General features: G+C 39.6%; 1 protein-coding gene across 12 annotated transcripts in view; it reads left to right on the top strand.

Annotated features, from left to right (window-relative positions):
* Positions 1 to 2,168: 2,168 nt before the first annotated feature.
* The window catches only part of kif1aa (kinesin family member 1Aa), a 52,253-nt gene continuing 38,154 nt past the window's right edge, over positions 2,169 to 16,267 (top strand). For 3 of the 12 annotated variants that reach the window (XM_065956088.1, XM_065956090.1, XM_065956091.1), the window contains exons 1-6: positions 2,169 to 2,447; positions 4,307 to 4,452; positions 14,754 to 14,827; positions 14,955 to 15,137; positions 15,214 to 15,279; positions 15,480 to 15,658. In XM_065956088.1, coding sequence (XP_065812160.1) covers positions 4,347 to 4,452; positions 14,754 to 14,827; positions 14,955 to 15,137; positions 15,214 to 15,279; positions 15,480 to 15,658 — 608 coding nt within the window. In that variant the 5' untranslated portion in view covers positions 2,169 to 2,447; positions 4,307 to 4,346. The remainder of the gene's footprint in view (positions 2,448 to 4,306; positions 4,453 to 14,753; positions 14,828 to 14,954; positions 15,138 to 15,213; positions 15,280 to 15,479; positions 15,659 to 16,267) is intronic. The other 9 variants (XM_065956089.1, XM_065956093.1, XM_065956092.1 and 6 more) reach the window with 4 other exon arrangements.

Raw genomic sequence — 16,267 nt, forward strand, 5'->3', positions numbered from 1 at the left:
CCCTCTTCAGTTTTTACCAGACATGAAAAAATAAAAAAGTCTGAATTTAAAAAAGGGTTATAATAATTTGTTTTGAATTTATAAATGCCTGTAAAATACACACAGTGTGATTGTTCAATGAAAGCTTCCTTTCCAAACTTTGGTGAGAATCTTAATATTCACAGCTAAATTGGCCTATTTTTACAGACATATAGATGGCTATGTGAACCGGACCCTGGGACTGAAGAAGCTCAAATTAATTCAGAATTTACATAATTTTAAGTATTCATAAATTTGCTTCAAAGGTTACATACTATGCAAAATGCACTTCACCATGTTTTTCTAACACTTATATGTGTCTCCCTAGTCTGTCTACAAACCACCCAATGATGAGAAAAGTCAATCCTCTTTCTCTTTTGCCTGCTCCAATTTTCAGAAAATGTGTGCTCAAACAGGCCGTTTGGAGGTTTTCCCTTCATGACATCACAAGGGCAGTAACCCCTCCCCCAGGTGGTTGACACTCCCACGGCTAAGTGTTTGTTCTGCCCTTGAAATCTGCCTTGTCACTGTCAACAAATTGGACATGGAACGAGAACCGGTGAGGGGCGTGGTCAGAAACAGCTCATCTGTATTTAAAGCTACAGACACATAAACAGCCTGGTCATGAGCAGGGCTGAAATAGAGGGGTTTATGAGCGTGATCAAAGACAGAATCAGAGTGGATTCATAACAGGAAACTTCACAGACATGTTTTGGGGAGCTCTGGGACTTATTTCAAGTTTTGGAAAGAAGGATAATAAGTGACCTTTAAAGCTCAGGAACCTTTTGTTGGCGTTTATTTTAGCGCAGCCTGTGGACAAAAGCACATCTTAACCTTTGTGCTGATGCTGTCCTGTATATGCATTGTTCTTGTATTTTTTGACAAGAAATCTCATCCCTTTTTTTCTCTTTTTTTAAACTTAAACACCATATGAGTTTAAAACTCATATGGTGTTTTTTAAAGGTTCTTTCATTTGCATGCTGTAAATCAGCTTATCTTATATCCCCACTGCAGCAGTTACAGGAAATATATATTATTGTATGTAAATGGTCAATCTTGTTGCTGATGCTGTTTTGCAGGTCACATGTGGACATCAGTGTTTATTTTAATCTATTTCAAAGCCAGCTAAGAAATACTCACAGGCAGCTTTAATGTCAAAAAGTCTTCTGCAAAAACACAAGTACCTCTACATACTTAGTATAAGATACTGAAGTGTTATTTTCAAAATTATTGAAGTTCAAATATATAAATAATCTACTGATCATTTTTTTTCATTGGTGTTATTTCCAGAAGACAATCCTTATCACATCAGAATGAGCTGCCAGTGACTCAACAAAAAACGCAATGCAGTGTCATAAGGCTAAGAGTCTAAGCTATTTGTCATAGTATGAAAAGAACAGGTGTAAATTCTTATTTTGAAGATGGCTCAGTTCCATTTATTTGCTTCAGTTCAAGGGTTTTTGTTATTGAGCATGGTGGGACAATTAAAAAGAACCAACCCATCATTAAGGATAAAAACACTGGTGAAAAGGCCATTTTGCTTGAGGTGCTTGCTGCAGAAATCAGAGGCTAAAACCTGCAATGCAGACTACCCAATCTTTTTAGTAAGAGACTTACAGGAAGGACATTTTTTTCAGAAGAACATGATTATATTTCTTCTTCTCCACTCTGGGATGCTAGATTGTGAGCTATGCTGAACAAACATTTTCCCACAATCACCATGGCAGAGCGGCTGCTTTGTGTATGTTTGTCTCCTCTCAGCTTGATGTCCCCGGATTGACCTACTAAACCCTATTCATGACAAATCCGTGTTTTTTCTCCTGCTAATGCATATTAGACAACCCTGCCTACAAACATGGCTGTTTTATTTCTTTAGAAATAAATGTTTGCATCAATCTTAAGTCTTCTTTTTTGGACACAGTATCATTTACAAGAGAAGTTCTAAAGGGATACTAATCTTGTGTGTTTCACCCTGTTTCCCCCTCGTCTCCTTTCACACCCCTCCCTCCCTCCCTCCCTCTCTCTCTCTCTCTCTCTCTTTTCTCTCTTCCCACTACTGCATTGATGCTGTTACCTCCCTCGGTGATGATGTCACCGGCTCAGTGGAGCTCGAGCATCCTCCTTACCACAGACAGGGAGACAACAGAGCCATTTTGACAGCTCTTGGAGTAAGAAGAAGCGGGCGAGCATCACTAAAAACCGACCGGCCACGTATAAAGCAAGGCAGGGCAGAGAGGGCGGGAGGGTCGCTGGGTGAAAGACACGGTCGTCCTCTGCTCTCCCAGTTTTCATGGGGAGGAGAGGCTGTTAGCTGGGGGCAGTGCCAGACCCGGAGGAGACCAGAGGAGGTGGAAGGATATTAAAACCAAGATAAGCACGACAAACACGGTCTCAGCACAGGAGGAAGACGTTTTTTTGACCCTGCGGAGGTAGGTCTACTTGTTTTTTCTCTTCTTTTTCCATTGTCACCGCCGGTAATGCAGTTTTAATGAGGCGGTCTTTATTTACCTAGTGTTAAATCTCCAGGGAAGAGATGGGCATAGGGTGCGGCCATTGAAGAGGCTGTCAGCGTCGGAAAGAGACTCCTGTAGAGACTGAATGACATTGAAGCTGCTCTGCAACATATTATCTTTACTGTCATATTATTTTACTCCCTATATTGTTTTGAAAAATATATTTTAAATGAGTGAGGGAGGCGACAGGAATACATGTCCTGTCATTGGGCGTAAGGTGAACCACGAAACGTATTGCTACACCTGCTAATTGACGAACTGTTACGCAATACACTCGGAAAATTAGTATTTCATTTCATTTCATTATTAAAGTCATTTAATGTCAGTTTTAGACAAACAACACAAGGCCCTTTAGCCAGTGCTGACCTATCTTTTATAGCTTTGCTGCCACGTTGATAACCTGCAATTTAAATCATGTTTAAGGCTGCTGGAGAGGGTTTAATTGTATGAAATTGTCGTCATACTCATACACAGACAGGCATGGTTAATTACATTAGCCTTTGTCACCGGGAAAATGGTGTCCGCCCAGCTGAGCACCATCATCAGCTGAATGGACTGAGCATCATATGAGAAGATTATGGACATAGATGTAGATAGTGGGAAAACTTATTCAATATTTTCATTTTTTATTAGAATAAAATGAATTTTTGTTTGGCAAAGGATTTTCACTGGGAAAACATGCTATAGGGTTTAAGCACTGTGAATTTCATCCTCAGATATCAAAACAACAGTGATTTTTTTTATTTTTTTTTTTACCATTATTTTGTATTATTGTGTCCTGATTTGCCCTCAGTCTCAAGTATGACTGCTCCTAAAACAACACAATCCATCATTCCATTAAAATGACATTTTACAATTGAATCCGTTCAGGTGTCAGATATAGAGGTTGTTCCAGGAAGCGGGATGACACAGCAAATTTACATCATTCAATCATGATGACGAACATCTGAGTCACTATAGAGTCACTAACTATAGGAACATATACTCGGAATATTGATGCAAACATTTCCCCTATACATCTACGTAATTGTTTTTTAAAGAAATGCCACTTTCCCTTATTAATATGCTATAAATTATGACTTCAATATTTACAGTCAAACCTTAGGGATGCAATGAAAACCTAATTGTATCATATTGCTCATTGTTAAAGGTTATTGATAAAAGCATTAAATGGATGTAATTTGATCTACATTTACGATGAGTCATGGTTGCTCTTGATGCATCAACAATGCCACCACACACTAAACACACACACACACACACACACACACACACACACACACACACACACACACACACAACCACACACACACACACACACACACACAGACACACACACACGAACACACACAGACACAGACACACTAAACACACACACAAAGTGATTTAATGTTAATATGTGGTCTGTCAGGAAACAGCATGATGAGCTGCTAAATGGAGCCAGACTCTGGATTTGTGGCTGGTTTCAGTGCCTTTGTGAGCCAGGGAAACAGCCTGACATTTAGCTGCTGCTGCTGCTGCACTTCTTTTGTCACTGCGAGCTTCATTATCCTTCTCTCTCCTGGCTGTAGCTGACCATGCATGGTCTTTTCATGTTACAGCTACACATCCCTGCCCTACTCTATTGTACAGATCACGTCAACCATGAGGTGTTACATTCAGCCCTTAACAGAAATGTAAACATGTGTTGAAATGCCCAAAACGATGGCATTGACTCTTTCATATGAACTGACACATTATATTAATTTGGATTCACTATGTGCTCCCCTCTACAGACCTAAAGAAGGCACCCAGAGGTGCTAGGAAGACAGCACCATGGCAGGGGCCTCTGTGAAGGTGGCGGTGCGTGTCCGCCCCTTCAATTCAAGGGAGATCGGAAAAGAGAGCAAGTGCATCATTCAGATGACTGGAAACACCACCAGTAAGTGATCAAAATAATTCACCTGCAGTATTTGTGTTATGTGTCCTGGAACTGCTTTCTCTGTTTTCTTGTTATTATTTTAAAATCAAGGATGGGTTTACAATCACTGCACACTGTATGGTTATCAACACAGTAGAGAGTGGCTGGTAAAGGTTAAAGGGCATCAAGCCAGATTCTAGCTTCAACTGTGAAAGTCTGTGATGTTGGATAATATCCTTAAACAGCTCACCTGGTAGAGTTTTCGAGGCCTCATCATGAAGAAGGGGCTTCAAGCCAGAGCCTGCCCCTTGCAGCATGTCTTCCTCTCTCTCTTTTACCAGACTGACTGCCAATCTTTAGCTTCCTCTATCAAACAAAGGCAACAAAGGTCTTTAAAAAAACTCAACATGCACATGACTTTTACAAAAAGTTATTTCTACTTGTTTTTTTGAGCTCAGGATTTCTTAAGTGTGTGTCCCTGGAGTTGTAAAAGCACAAAAAAATATTTAGATATATGTTAAACTGACATTATAAGAGGGGGGGGGGGGGGGGGGGGGGGATTGACAGCATAGCATGTCGGGATCTGGACACTTGAAAATGAGATTCTTAATCTCAATGAGGTTGAGGTGACCTGCCTCTTGCTTTGTTGTCTTGATCACCAGAAATGTATCCTGTTTGTTTGTTATTTCAACATGAGAAAAATCAATCCAGATCTCGATAAAATAACTTGAAATTACTTGCAGGAAAAAGGGGTGATTAAAAAGCATTGATACAGTACATGTCTGCTTAGGTTCTTCACCACAAGGTCTTCATTTAGTAAATCTTATTTGCCTTTTCTACATCCTGCTATAACCTCACAGTCACCACCAAACTGAGATAAGAAAAGACGCAGTGTGCAGCGGTCCAAATCATTAAATGGTATTGAGGGTAGCAGCTGAGATGTTGGCTTATTATTGAAAAGTGTTTGTTGTCTTTAATGTCAATAAATAAGAGTAAGAGTTTTTTTGTGATTGATACCAGTTCATCTGAGGGTAGTTGACGAGGACTAGCGGTGGCTTCCTCTGATTGGCCGAAAAAGATGAGTACATTGCAAATGTATGCAGGGCTCCATCTGATTGGTTCCCTCGCTGAGTGAAAAGGTATGGATTGTGTTCCTAAAATGTGTTTTTGAATTCATTTAATTTCAGGAGGTTTTGCCATGAGATTATTCTACATGTTTATATCACGTTGACGATAAAACTGTGATTTATCAAGCAGCACAGTTGAAGCTTTTCTAACCAATGCTAACAACCTTGACGTCTAACCTGCCTGGTATCAGAGCGGACTCTGCACAACTCCTCTGAGAAAAAAGACCTATTGATGGGAGCAGGTAGTTCATTTAAAACTTGATTTAATTTCAGAAATAGGAAATTGAGATACTGCTTAAGACTTAAATGTACCAAAAGAGAAAATGTAAGATTGTCTTATTACTGAAGGGATGATCCTTTAAAGTAATTTAATACAGCCAGCAGCAGAGGAGTTTTAAAAATGAAATCAGCTGCTCAGCAAATCTCTTCAAAATCATCCTATAGTTGACATAATCTCCAGGAAATCTGACCTTGTAGTTATTTAGGGCAAAGACTGTTATTTATGTATGTCTCTGGATTAATCCAGATTAACAATGGCTGCTTAACAAACATCCATAATTAATCTGCCTTTACAATTTTGCCTCCAATGCCAACATGCAATGAGTACTATTGAAAAGTTGTGCAGGGTGTTTTCCAACATGAAAACATAATCGAGTATGTACTTCTGAAAAGTTTCCTGTATTGGTTTGTGTTGTATGATTCCATCATGTAGTTCATAGCGGCCCACATTCCGCGGGTTATTCAGTGCAGAGTGAGGACTCTAGTCCAGAGGAGACTGGAAAGACACTCGATATGTCGTCTGCTAAGCAAGGTAAAGCCGTTTGTTAATAATGGATGAGGCTTCCTGAAATATTTACCGTTTGGCCTAATTTAGCCCGCTCCCTCCTCCTTCCTCATGTCATGGGTGACTAGACAACAAGCCGGGCGGCTTTTTTTGGGCTGTCATATTTTGATCGTGTGATTTGTCGTTCCCTGCTCTACTCAGCTCCTAAGATCTTAAGAAATCTCACAGGCATGTTCTGTTTTTAGATAATTCCCTGAAGCATTTCACGCTGAACGTAACTCCATTTTGTTCCCACCTACAGTTGCAGTGGTATCACTGCCTTTGCACCGATTTCCTACATTTCTCTCTACGGCAATGGACAATGAGTATTTCACTGTCAGCAGAGTCTCCTGCAGCAGTGTAAATTTAGATCAGAGGCTTTTTAATCCACAGCAAATATATTTACAGTGTGGATACCACTGAACGTCCTTGGAGACGTCCTGTTTGATTTAATCTGTGAATTAGATTTCTGAGCACGTAAAGCCTGTTTGCTGTTTTTGATAAGGCACGTTATCTATCTTAGATATTTATTTTATAGGGTCATACTGGTGTTTTTAAACCCTGTTTATATACACATGGGGACTTAATAGAAAAAAAATGTTCATATATGTAGCTTCAATGGATTGTTACAGCCAGCAGCAAGAAGGACTGTAATGGCTGCAGCATAAACTTCAGAGAAAATACGTGAGATATAAGCATGTAGTCTCAAAGTTCTTTTTTCTAACCACTGACTGGCCCAGGTTGTAAAGATAAACCTTTTAGTATTAAGATGTTCTTTTGAAACCAGCAACAGCTGTTACTTTACTATTTTTAAAACCAGCAGACTGAAGACAAAACAGAAATTTTACCTCGTAAACTAGGAGACTTTTAATGTGAGTTACAGGTACAAGGTGTTAACTCTAGCCAACAAGAAAACAACAAAGTCACACAACACACACACAAAAAGCAATCGAGGGCCAAGGCAGCAATAGACGTGAATATCCGGTGTATTTTAAGGTAAAACTAAAGTGTTTCAAAACTCAAGAAAAGTCAACAACAAACTCATATCCTTTAAATATTTGTACTCTGTGTAGAGCAGCGTACAGATCAACAACAGATGTGTTTCAGCATAAAGCCGCCATCAGCGTTCTTATAAAGTTAAGGAGTTATGGAGTCTGTAGGCTTTAGAGGGAGCGATGTAACAACTGTTTCTGGATAACAAATGGATCTAAAATGTACTACACAAGGAGTTGTTTGCCTTTCTCTGTAATTTAATTTTGGGAAACCAACATGTATATTCTGTGTCACTATAGGTTTATAAATCATACAGATAAAGGCAATACATAATTACCTCTTTATGTAATGTAGTCACCAGCCTTATCAAGTGTTGTCATGAAAATATACTTACTACTACTACTACTTTATTTATTACACATGCACTGTTATTTATATCTATCTGTCTCTTCTGACAGACTCTAAGCATCACAATCTGAGCCTATCAGTGGTAATGTATAAAAAAGCTCCTCTAGTGGACACCTCCATTAAGATGCAGCCATTACAGCATGTTTGACAGCTGTCGGCTAAAGTCTTATTCTAAAACTTTTTTGTATCTTTTTTATTATGTAGAATAAAGCCAATGTTGAAAAACAGAATTACTCTTTGAGAACTTCCTTGCTGCCTTGATAATGAGTGTGGTGTTTGACAATTCCTCATTTCATGCTTGTGGAGACAGTTTCTGCTTATCCACGGCAATATTCTTAACTTCATTATTGTTTTTTAAACCCCCTGGGAGAGCCCAAAATATGAGTTTCGTAATAACTGTATATGGCTCTTATACCAGTTAACAAAATCATCAGGCTGTGTAAAAAGATAGTTCTTCTATAACAAGATAGGGAGGTGTTGTACTGATTTTAACTACTCATTTATCACAGTTTGATCAGAGTTTTTGTGTGGGTAAAACATTTTGGTTTTACTGATCTTCTCAAACCTGGCTGCAGTAAAATTTGGACTTGAGTTCACTTGTTACTCACTTCTAAAGGCTTCAAATGTGTCAACAGAAAGTTTTAACTGAAGGGAAACACAGGATAAATAAAGGATTGCAGATGAATATTTATTTGAACATGCCTTGCATATTTACCATGAACAGATTTTAATCAGAGCTTAATTCAGGTTCTGTTTGATCAATCCAGAGAATAAACAGATTTTACATTATTTGAGCAGTGTTAGAAAGCGTCTTGTTGGTCGGTCCTGCACAGAACACTAAGCTGCTTTCAACGAGTCTGCAAGTCTTTCAGCAGAGCAGATTGTTTTCTTCCAAACCAAGTCAATAGTTCTGGATGTGGACTGGAGGATGTGAGCATGCTGATGTCATGAAAAAGCCTCATTGGTTGCAGTGTCTGGAGGGGGAACAGAGGCCGGGTATAAATGCCCCCTTGTCTTTTTGTAGTCTGGGGCTGTGGAAAGGAGGAAGAAAAAGGAGCCTTGGGGTTTTTTATGGGCGTCTCTTTCTCTGCTTTGTGCTCTCTGACACCCTTGTGTGGGTCAATAGCCCCGTTCCCACAAAGCAGCAGAATGGCAGTATGCTGGTTTTCAAGAGATCTTCCCTCCCATGCTGACCTTGATTAAGATGCAGGGGACGGACTTGCAGGGTAAATAGGCCTCTCTGTGGGGGGAGAAACTCAGTGGAACAATTGAAGTTTACATTGCAGCAAACAACTTAAATACATTGTGCTACTCTAAAATCGCTGCTTTTACCTCAACCATTAGAACTGTAGGCTTTATCTGATAGGTAAATGTTGACAGCCTACCAAAATGGCAATTTCTCATTGTTGTGGTAGTTCCCAAAACTATAAAAAAAATTCTGTCAAAATTAGTACATTTTAGTGAAAGTTGAATGAGTTCATGCCTCTAAACCCTGGATAAAAGTGAGGGATTTTTAAATAAGACGACAAACCACCTACGCCCTGTGCTGTGTCTGAATATAGCATCAACATGGCTCTCCTCCAGTCTCTGTCAGTGAGTTCACATCACATCCCCTCTGCCAGACCTGCTGACGCAGCCACATATCCTCTCCTATTGACTGGGGCAGGTCACCCGTGACAGCCCGACCAACATCTCAGTCACAGATAGAAAGACCCAGCAGTGAGGGCAAAGACAAACTCAGAATATAAATGGATGTTTGAGAATGTGATGCATGATAACTAAAAGTAGAGTATGTAATCACCTAAAAAGGCACCAGTAGAGTAGTTCTACAACAGGCACATGTGTTTATCTCACTAGAGCTAAAATGATAAATCAATTATCAATCAACCATTACATTTTTAAAATGATTTTAAATTATAAGTCTCTTCTAGCAGCCCCTTAAATGTGACAATCATCTGGTTTCTAAACTCATCTCTGACATCAATCTGAACGTCTTAAGGATGAAGCCAAAACACAACATTTCCGGATATCCTCTTGGGTTTTGGAAATGCTGATTGATTTCCATCCATCAATCCATTATCTATATCTCTTGTCCTGTTCGGGGTTGCAGGTGGGGTTTGGAGCCAATCCCAGCTGTCATTGGGAAAGAAACTGGTCACCAGTCAATCACAGGGCTGACTAACAGAGACAAACAAGCGGTCACACTCACATTCACACCTACGGGCAATTTAGAGTGACCAATGAATTAACCTAACGAGCCTGTCTTTGGTCTGTGGGAGAAGGCAGGAGTACCAACGCATCCACAGGGTCAACATGCAAACTACACACAGAAAAGGATAGGAATCAGAAACCTCCTTTGCTCTGGAAAGGGATAAATGAAATATATAAAATTTTGTTCTATTCAGTGTAAAACCTTTTAGTAATGAAACTAAATTAATGCTACTTAGGCTGGACTTTGCATTTCTTCCTACTCATGTTTTCATTCACTCAATTAGTATAATGGTGTCTAATTGCTTGGATGTATTTTAATTTCTTGTACAGCCACATATTCAGGTATTAAAAATCACATTTTAAGAAGATGGCCCTCTTAAATCGGAAATTACACCAAGTCTGCAACATGTCCAAAAATAGTCTGTTTTTTTTTTCTTTCAGAGATGTGATTTGTGTACTTCAAATAATAATGGGATTATCAGTGGTGTACTTGAGCTCACTATCAGAGGTCATGTGAATTCATTAAAGCTTAGATAAGGGGGATGCGTGCTTCTACTTTTAAACACTTCTGGTGACGTGGTTTGAAGCACACAGCCAGAATTTAAATGAACTGTTTTTATGTTTTCCCTCAACGACAAGACTCCCAAATGGTGGCCTCATCTTCAAGAGTTTCCGTCATAAAAAAAGGAGAAAAGCAATAAAGGAGAGCATGATGAAGATGAATAGACGTGCTCTGTGTGATAAAGCTGCTAAAGCTGTCCTCAGGTGCAGGTTACTCTGACACGGCAGCTGTGACCACAGACAGCGTCACAGGAGCTGGCAGCTCTGCCTCTCGTCTCAGTATAACACTCATATATATTGCCAATCACTGCCAAACTAATTAGCCTGTCTGAGTGTGATGTGTGTCTCTTTCCGGTGCTGGACTCCATGATGGTGTTCGGGGGGATTGTATGAATCATACGGCAATAAGGGATGAGTAAGCAGCGAGGATGGCATCCTACAGGCTCTTGGCTTCTGCTTAATGGTCTGATCTCAGTGTATTCCCGTTTTTGAGACTTTGTAAGGTAATCCATATGTCCTTTATTTAAAATCAGCTTATTTGATGGCCCTTTTTTCCTAGAAAATCCAGCTTTTTTAAAGAGTTGCTGTGCAGTTAATAGAAACATTATCACAATACAAGCGTCCGATAACCACATTGCAAAAGTCTGAATTTTCTGTATCTAAATTATTTAAATAAGAAAAATTATTGAATGTGATCAAGCAATGCTTTCTCACTCAGTACGCATTTATTTTTATCAGTTAGAGGGAGGCCTGGGTGTAAAAACCATGTTTTCACACCATCTTGATGCAGTGAGTTGAAGTTCAACCTATCAGCTATTGGTTACAATTTAGTTTGAAATGAATGTATTTGTATTTCAATATTTTATATTATACAACATATACTGAAAACATACAAGGACTCACAAACAGATGGCTCTGAACTCACCCTGTCCCACACAAATACAAACAATATTAAAAAGTGCTCCACTCAAAAGGAAATAAAAAAAGGAAGGAGGGACAATGTGTAAACAATCCTGACTTGTTCAAATGATTTACGGTGATCATTTCTGATAACATCTCGATATCAAAGACTTTAGTAAGTATTTAATTACTATTTACTTGAGTATTTCTCAAGGGTTGCCAGATATTGAAAAAGGCGTGGTCGTCATTTCTCAAAGTGATCTTTTTTTTCCCCAAGTGGTATCTGGGTATTTATTTCAGTGTACCATCTAGCTATGAGATGATGGGAATCAGATTTCCAAGTCATTGCTGCACACTTCCTGGCAATGCAGTGCAATTTCTAAAAAATCATGGTTTTACAGTTTTAGAGGTCCAGAAGCTGGCAGAAGTTATTCCGAGACATTTGAAGTTGTGACACGGTGTTATAGGTGTTATGACGAAACCATCATTCCTCCATGCTACACCTGAAACACATATTTGATATTTCAGACTTTTATTTATGCTCTCTCTGCAGTGTGAAATAGTTGGTGAACAAAGTTATAATAGGTCTATCTGTATCTTGCATTAGGAGATACAGATGCAGCAACTGCATTAGTCTGAATGAAATGATACAGCTAAAACTGAGTGCGGACAAACGATTGATGATTGTGCCCGATATCACGACACATTACTGAGGACCATTTGTGGCAGGAAGCGTTGCACTGAAACATTTTTATCTGATAAATAAAAGGGATTCTGTAGAAACCTCAAGTTTTTAAAGATGATCATAATCACAGAATAGACTACTTGGATGAATATGAAAGAGAGCATCTGTCTCTCGTGTTGCTACCTGGCAGACACACACAGTCAACAAGGTCTCATCTTTTTGTCATGATGAGGAATGGGCCTGAAACCGGAAACCCAAGGCAGCCACACTGGCCTATATTTCATAGCTGGAAACATAGTAGCCATGTAGAGAGGAAATAACTGTGTGTGTACGCTGACTTAAGAGAGTACTTAGCTCGAGGCCTCTTCCTCCTATCGACCGCTCTGCATTAGTAGAGAAATGGTGTCTGGAGCTTTGGGAACAGAGAGGAAGCATCTCAGTCTTCTTATGTCATCAGACCACAGCAGAGATATTGTTCCTAGGTGGGCACAAAAACAGATGCTCGATTTTTCTCAGGAAGAAAACATTGATTTCAATGCTGGACTATGATATGTGAGCCAAAAAGGAACACATTTACAGTCATGTATACCTGATATTGTGCACGAGTAAAGAGTTAGCACACAGAATGATCACCCATCTGTTACTGCAGGGGGCTCTGTAGGCTCATTGGTGGCGGCCGCAATGCTGGAGATGATGTCTCAACATAACTTTCAGGCAACCTTACAACAGGCTGAGAGCTAAAGCTGAGGCAGGTTTTAGGCCTCTTGACAAACTGTTATATCGTGCCCGCCCGGACAATCAGCCCATCTACGTGCCTAACTATGGATACCACGTATTGTTCATAAAATAACATTCTTTATTTAAACAAGCACATACAGTGTGTGCCCATGATGACAATAACTAATCAGACCAATGTGTTTTTTTTGTACCAGGCTGTAAACATGTTTATTTCTGCAGTAAATAAATACTGGCCTTTTTTAATGGGTGACTACTGGTGCTTCTGCAGCCAGCCTCAAACAGACATCTTGAGCAAATGCAGGATTTTGCACTCCGGCATTGGCATAATTTTTAAACACCAGAGGTTGCTGCTTAATTTACATCAGAAAGTCAGGTGTTTAATAAACAGTCAAACTGTTCAACCTTTTACTTAGAAGTGACATTCACAACTTTTTCATTGTGAATGAGTCATCGGTGAATCATCCTTAAATCTACCAGACTAGATTATTAAAATACAAAGATGAAACACTCCACTTCAACACAAACACATTACACTTAGAACACACAGAGGCTTTGAACTCTTATCAGTACTTTTCTCACAGCCTGGAATGAATTGACAACATTTGTAGAAGTTAGATTCTTCTGGTGGCTAACAAAGGAAATCTGAGCCGGTGTAAGAGCAGCTCTGGACTGGTGGTTGTGTCACGATGTTGTAAGATGAGCCTGAAGAGCTGTGGCTGAGCTCAGCTGAAGAGCTGATCTAAAATGGCCACTCAAAGACAGAGAGACCTAAAAGGTAGCAATATGGTCTTTTAATCTGGCACCACCATCAGACCAAACTTTACTTGAGAAATTGGGAATTACAGTTTTGTCTTGGAGTGTGTAACAACTATTACAGCCTCAGAGAACTACTTAAGTTCTAGGACGACGTATTGTAATCTAATTTACATAACATCAGTCTTTTTAACTATGTGCACAACTATGTTTGTTTAGAGATATATTTTTAATGTTTCATCGTAAAATCAAATCTTCACGTTTTCTCTCCATGGTGCTGAAATATGCATTGAAACATAGAAAGTGCAGTCAACAGCTTTTGATATGTTATAAGTCCTCATAAATACAAACATTCAACGTCCCTCAGGTTTTGTACGTTAATATTTACAGTCTATTGGATTGGACAGCTGAAGAGAGACAGATGTTGGGAGGAGAGAGAGGGGGATTGCAGCAAAGGCCCGAGGTCAGAACCCACAGCCGCTGTGACGGTCACTTTAACTTAGTACATGGGGTTGGCAACATAACCACTGGGCTATCCGGCGCCTCAGTAAGAACTTATTTGTAGTGTGCACACTGATCAGATTTCGTTGGTGACTGATTGAATAACTATGTGTAAGGATTGATGCAGCGTCTAGTTATCAGTAATTTCTTTTTGCTTTGTATAAAATTATATTTTTTAATGTTGGTTTGTTTTTAAAAAGAAGGAGCGAACATGTAGAGAGGACTTTAAAACCTCTGACACTAAACAATGAAAGAGTTTTTAAAAAAAGACAATCCTCACGTAGTTTAACTTCAGGATTAATTGCATTTTTAAGCTTTTACACCAAAGGCAACTGATGTACCAGAATAATGTATATCTCTCTGTCCATCGACAATGGGGGAAATACTGTCTTTGCATTCTGTTTTCATCTCAAAAAATGTTTTGTTGGTTTCTTTTCCTGAAACATCCAAAGTCTAATGTTGTGCTTTATTGCTAAAGGACCAAACACTAAAGATGAGTACGGGTGCCACTGAGGCCTTCCTGTCTCTATCAGCACAACGTGACACTCACACAGCTCAGATACAGTTTCACATGGCGGCTCTCACTCTCCCTCTGACCCGTGTTTCTTGTTCTGTCTTTCAGCCATCATCAACCCCAAGCAGGCCAAAGACAACAAGAGCTTCAACTTTGATTACTCCTACTGGTCCCACACCACGGTAGCTCCTTCTGCACCCCAACAGTACAACACAACAACAACAACAACACACTCACATTTTCATTTTGTTGCTTGTTTTAAGAGGATTTTTAAGATTTAAGTTCCTGATTGTTGCGCTCTCTCCGCAGCCCGAGGATGCCAACTATGCCTCTCAGATGCTGGTGTATAAGGACATCGGTGAGGAGATGCTGCTGCACGCCTTCGAGGGCTACAATGTCTGCATATTTGCTTATGGTCAGACAGGCGCTGGAAAGTCCTACACCATGATGGGGAAGCAGGATGTCAAGGATCAGCAAGGAATCATCCCCCTGGTACAGACTCATTTCAACTCATGAATCGTTTTGATTATACTTTGTAATAGTGCCTAAAATATTTTTCTCCTTGCAGCTCTGTGAAGATCTTTTCACCAAGATTATTGACAACACAGACAACAGCATGTCTTACTCTGTTGAGGTAAGCATAATCTGCACAGTTTAGTTTATTACATTTTCAGTTCAGGACCATGTACAGAAAATACAACAGGAGATGTATTTTATACAGTACTTTCAGTACTTCTAATGCAACTTATTCAAACACAGGTAACCGAAATGTATCGTAAACCTGAACCTGACACATGCTTTAACTGTTCTTTCTGATATTTTATATCTCAACAGGTTAGCTACATGGAAATCTATTGTGAGCGTGTGCGGGACTTGCTGAACCCTAAAAACAAAGGGAACCTGCGTGTTCGAGAACATCCTCTGATGGGACCTTACGTGGAGGATCTGTCAAAGCTCGCTGTCACCTCCTACAACGACATCCAGGACCTGATGGACTCGGGCAACAAGGCCAGGTAGTGGAGTTGTCTGTTCACTAGACCTTATCACTCTAGGGCTGTCAAACTTTTTAACACTTCAATACGTTTTAAACAATACTTTCTCAGTTATTTCAAGGATCGAAAACTACAAAAGCTTAAAAACAAACTGGAAATCCTTTAGCCAACTGAACCCAATAGATTGTGTCATGTCAGGTTATTATGTTAGTATCTTATCTCGACTAAGGGGAAAAATCATGTCGACAAACTCAGTCTTAGTGTCCCTTTTTCCTTACTTTGCTTTTGTTGGGAAAGTTATCCCTCTTAATAATCTGACATTCTTTTCTTCATATTGACATCACTATACAGCTTTCAAGGTCAAAGTAGTTTGTTTGATTGACAGTCTGAGTAGTCTGTGTTTTAGCTGCACACCAGATGAGTAGCACGGCTGTGCACAGGACACTCATCGATCCTCAAATTAACATGAACATATTAACAACATTGTTGTCTTTTTTAATTGCCTCAGAAGATCATCCTTTAAACTCACAAATAACAGCCCAGGCCTGACATAGCTTAGCTTTAACCTCTAGAGAGTGTTTGGCTAAATAATGAAGCGCCATGATCCTACAGCTTCCTCATTGCCTGTAT

This window comes from Labrus bergylta, chromosome 6 (assembly GCF_963930695.1).
Source record: "Labrus bergylta chromosome 6, fLabBer1.1, whole genome shotgun sequence".
Taxonomy (NCBI): domain Eukaryota; kingdom Metazoa; phylum Chordata; class Actinopteri; order Labriformes; family Labridae; genus Labrus; species Labrus bergylta.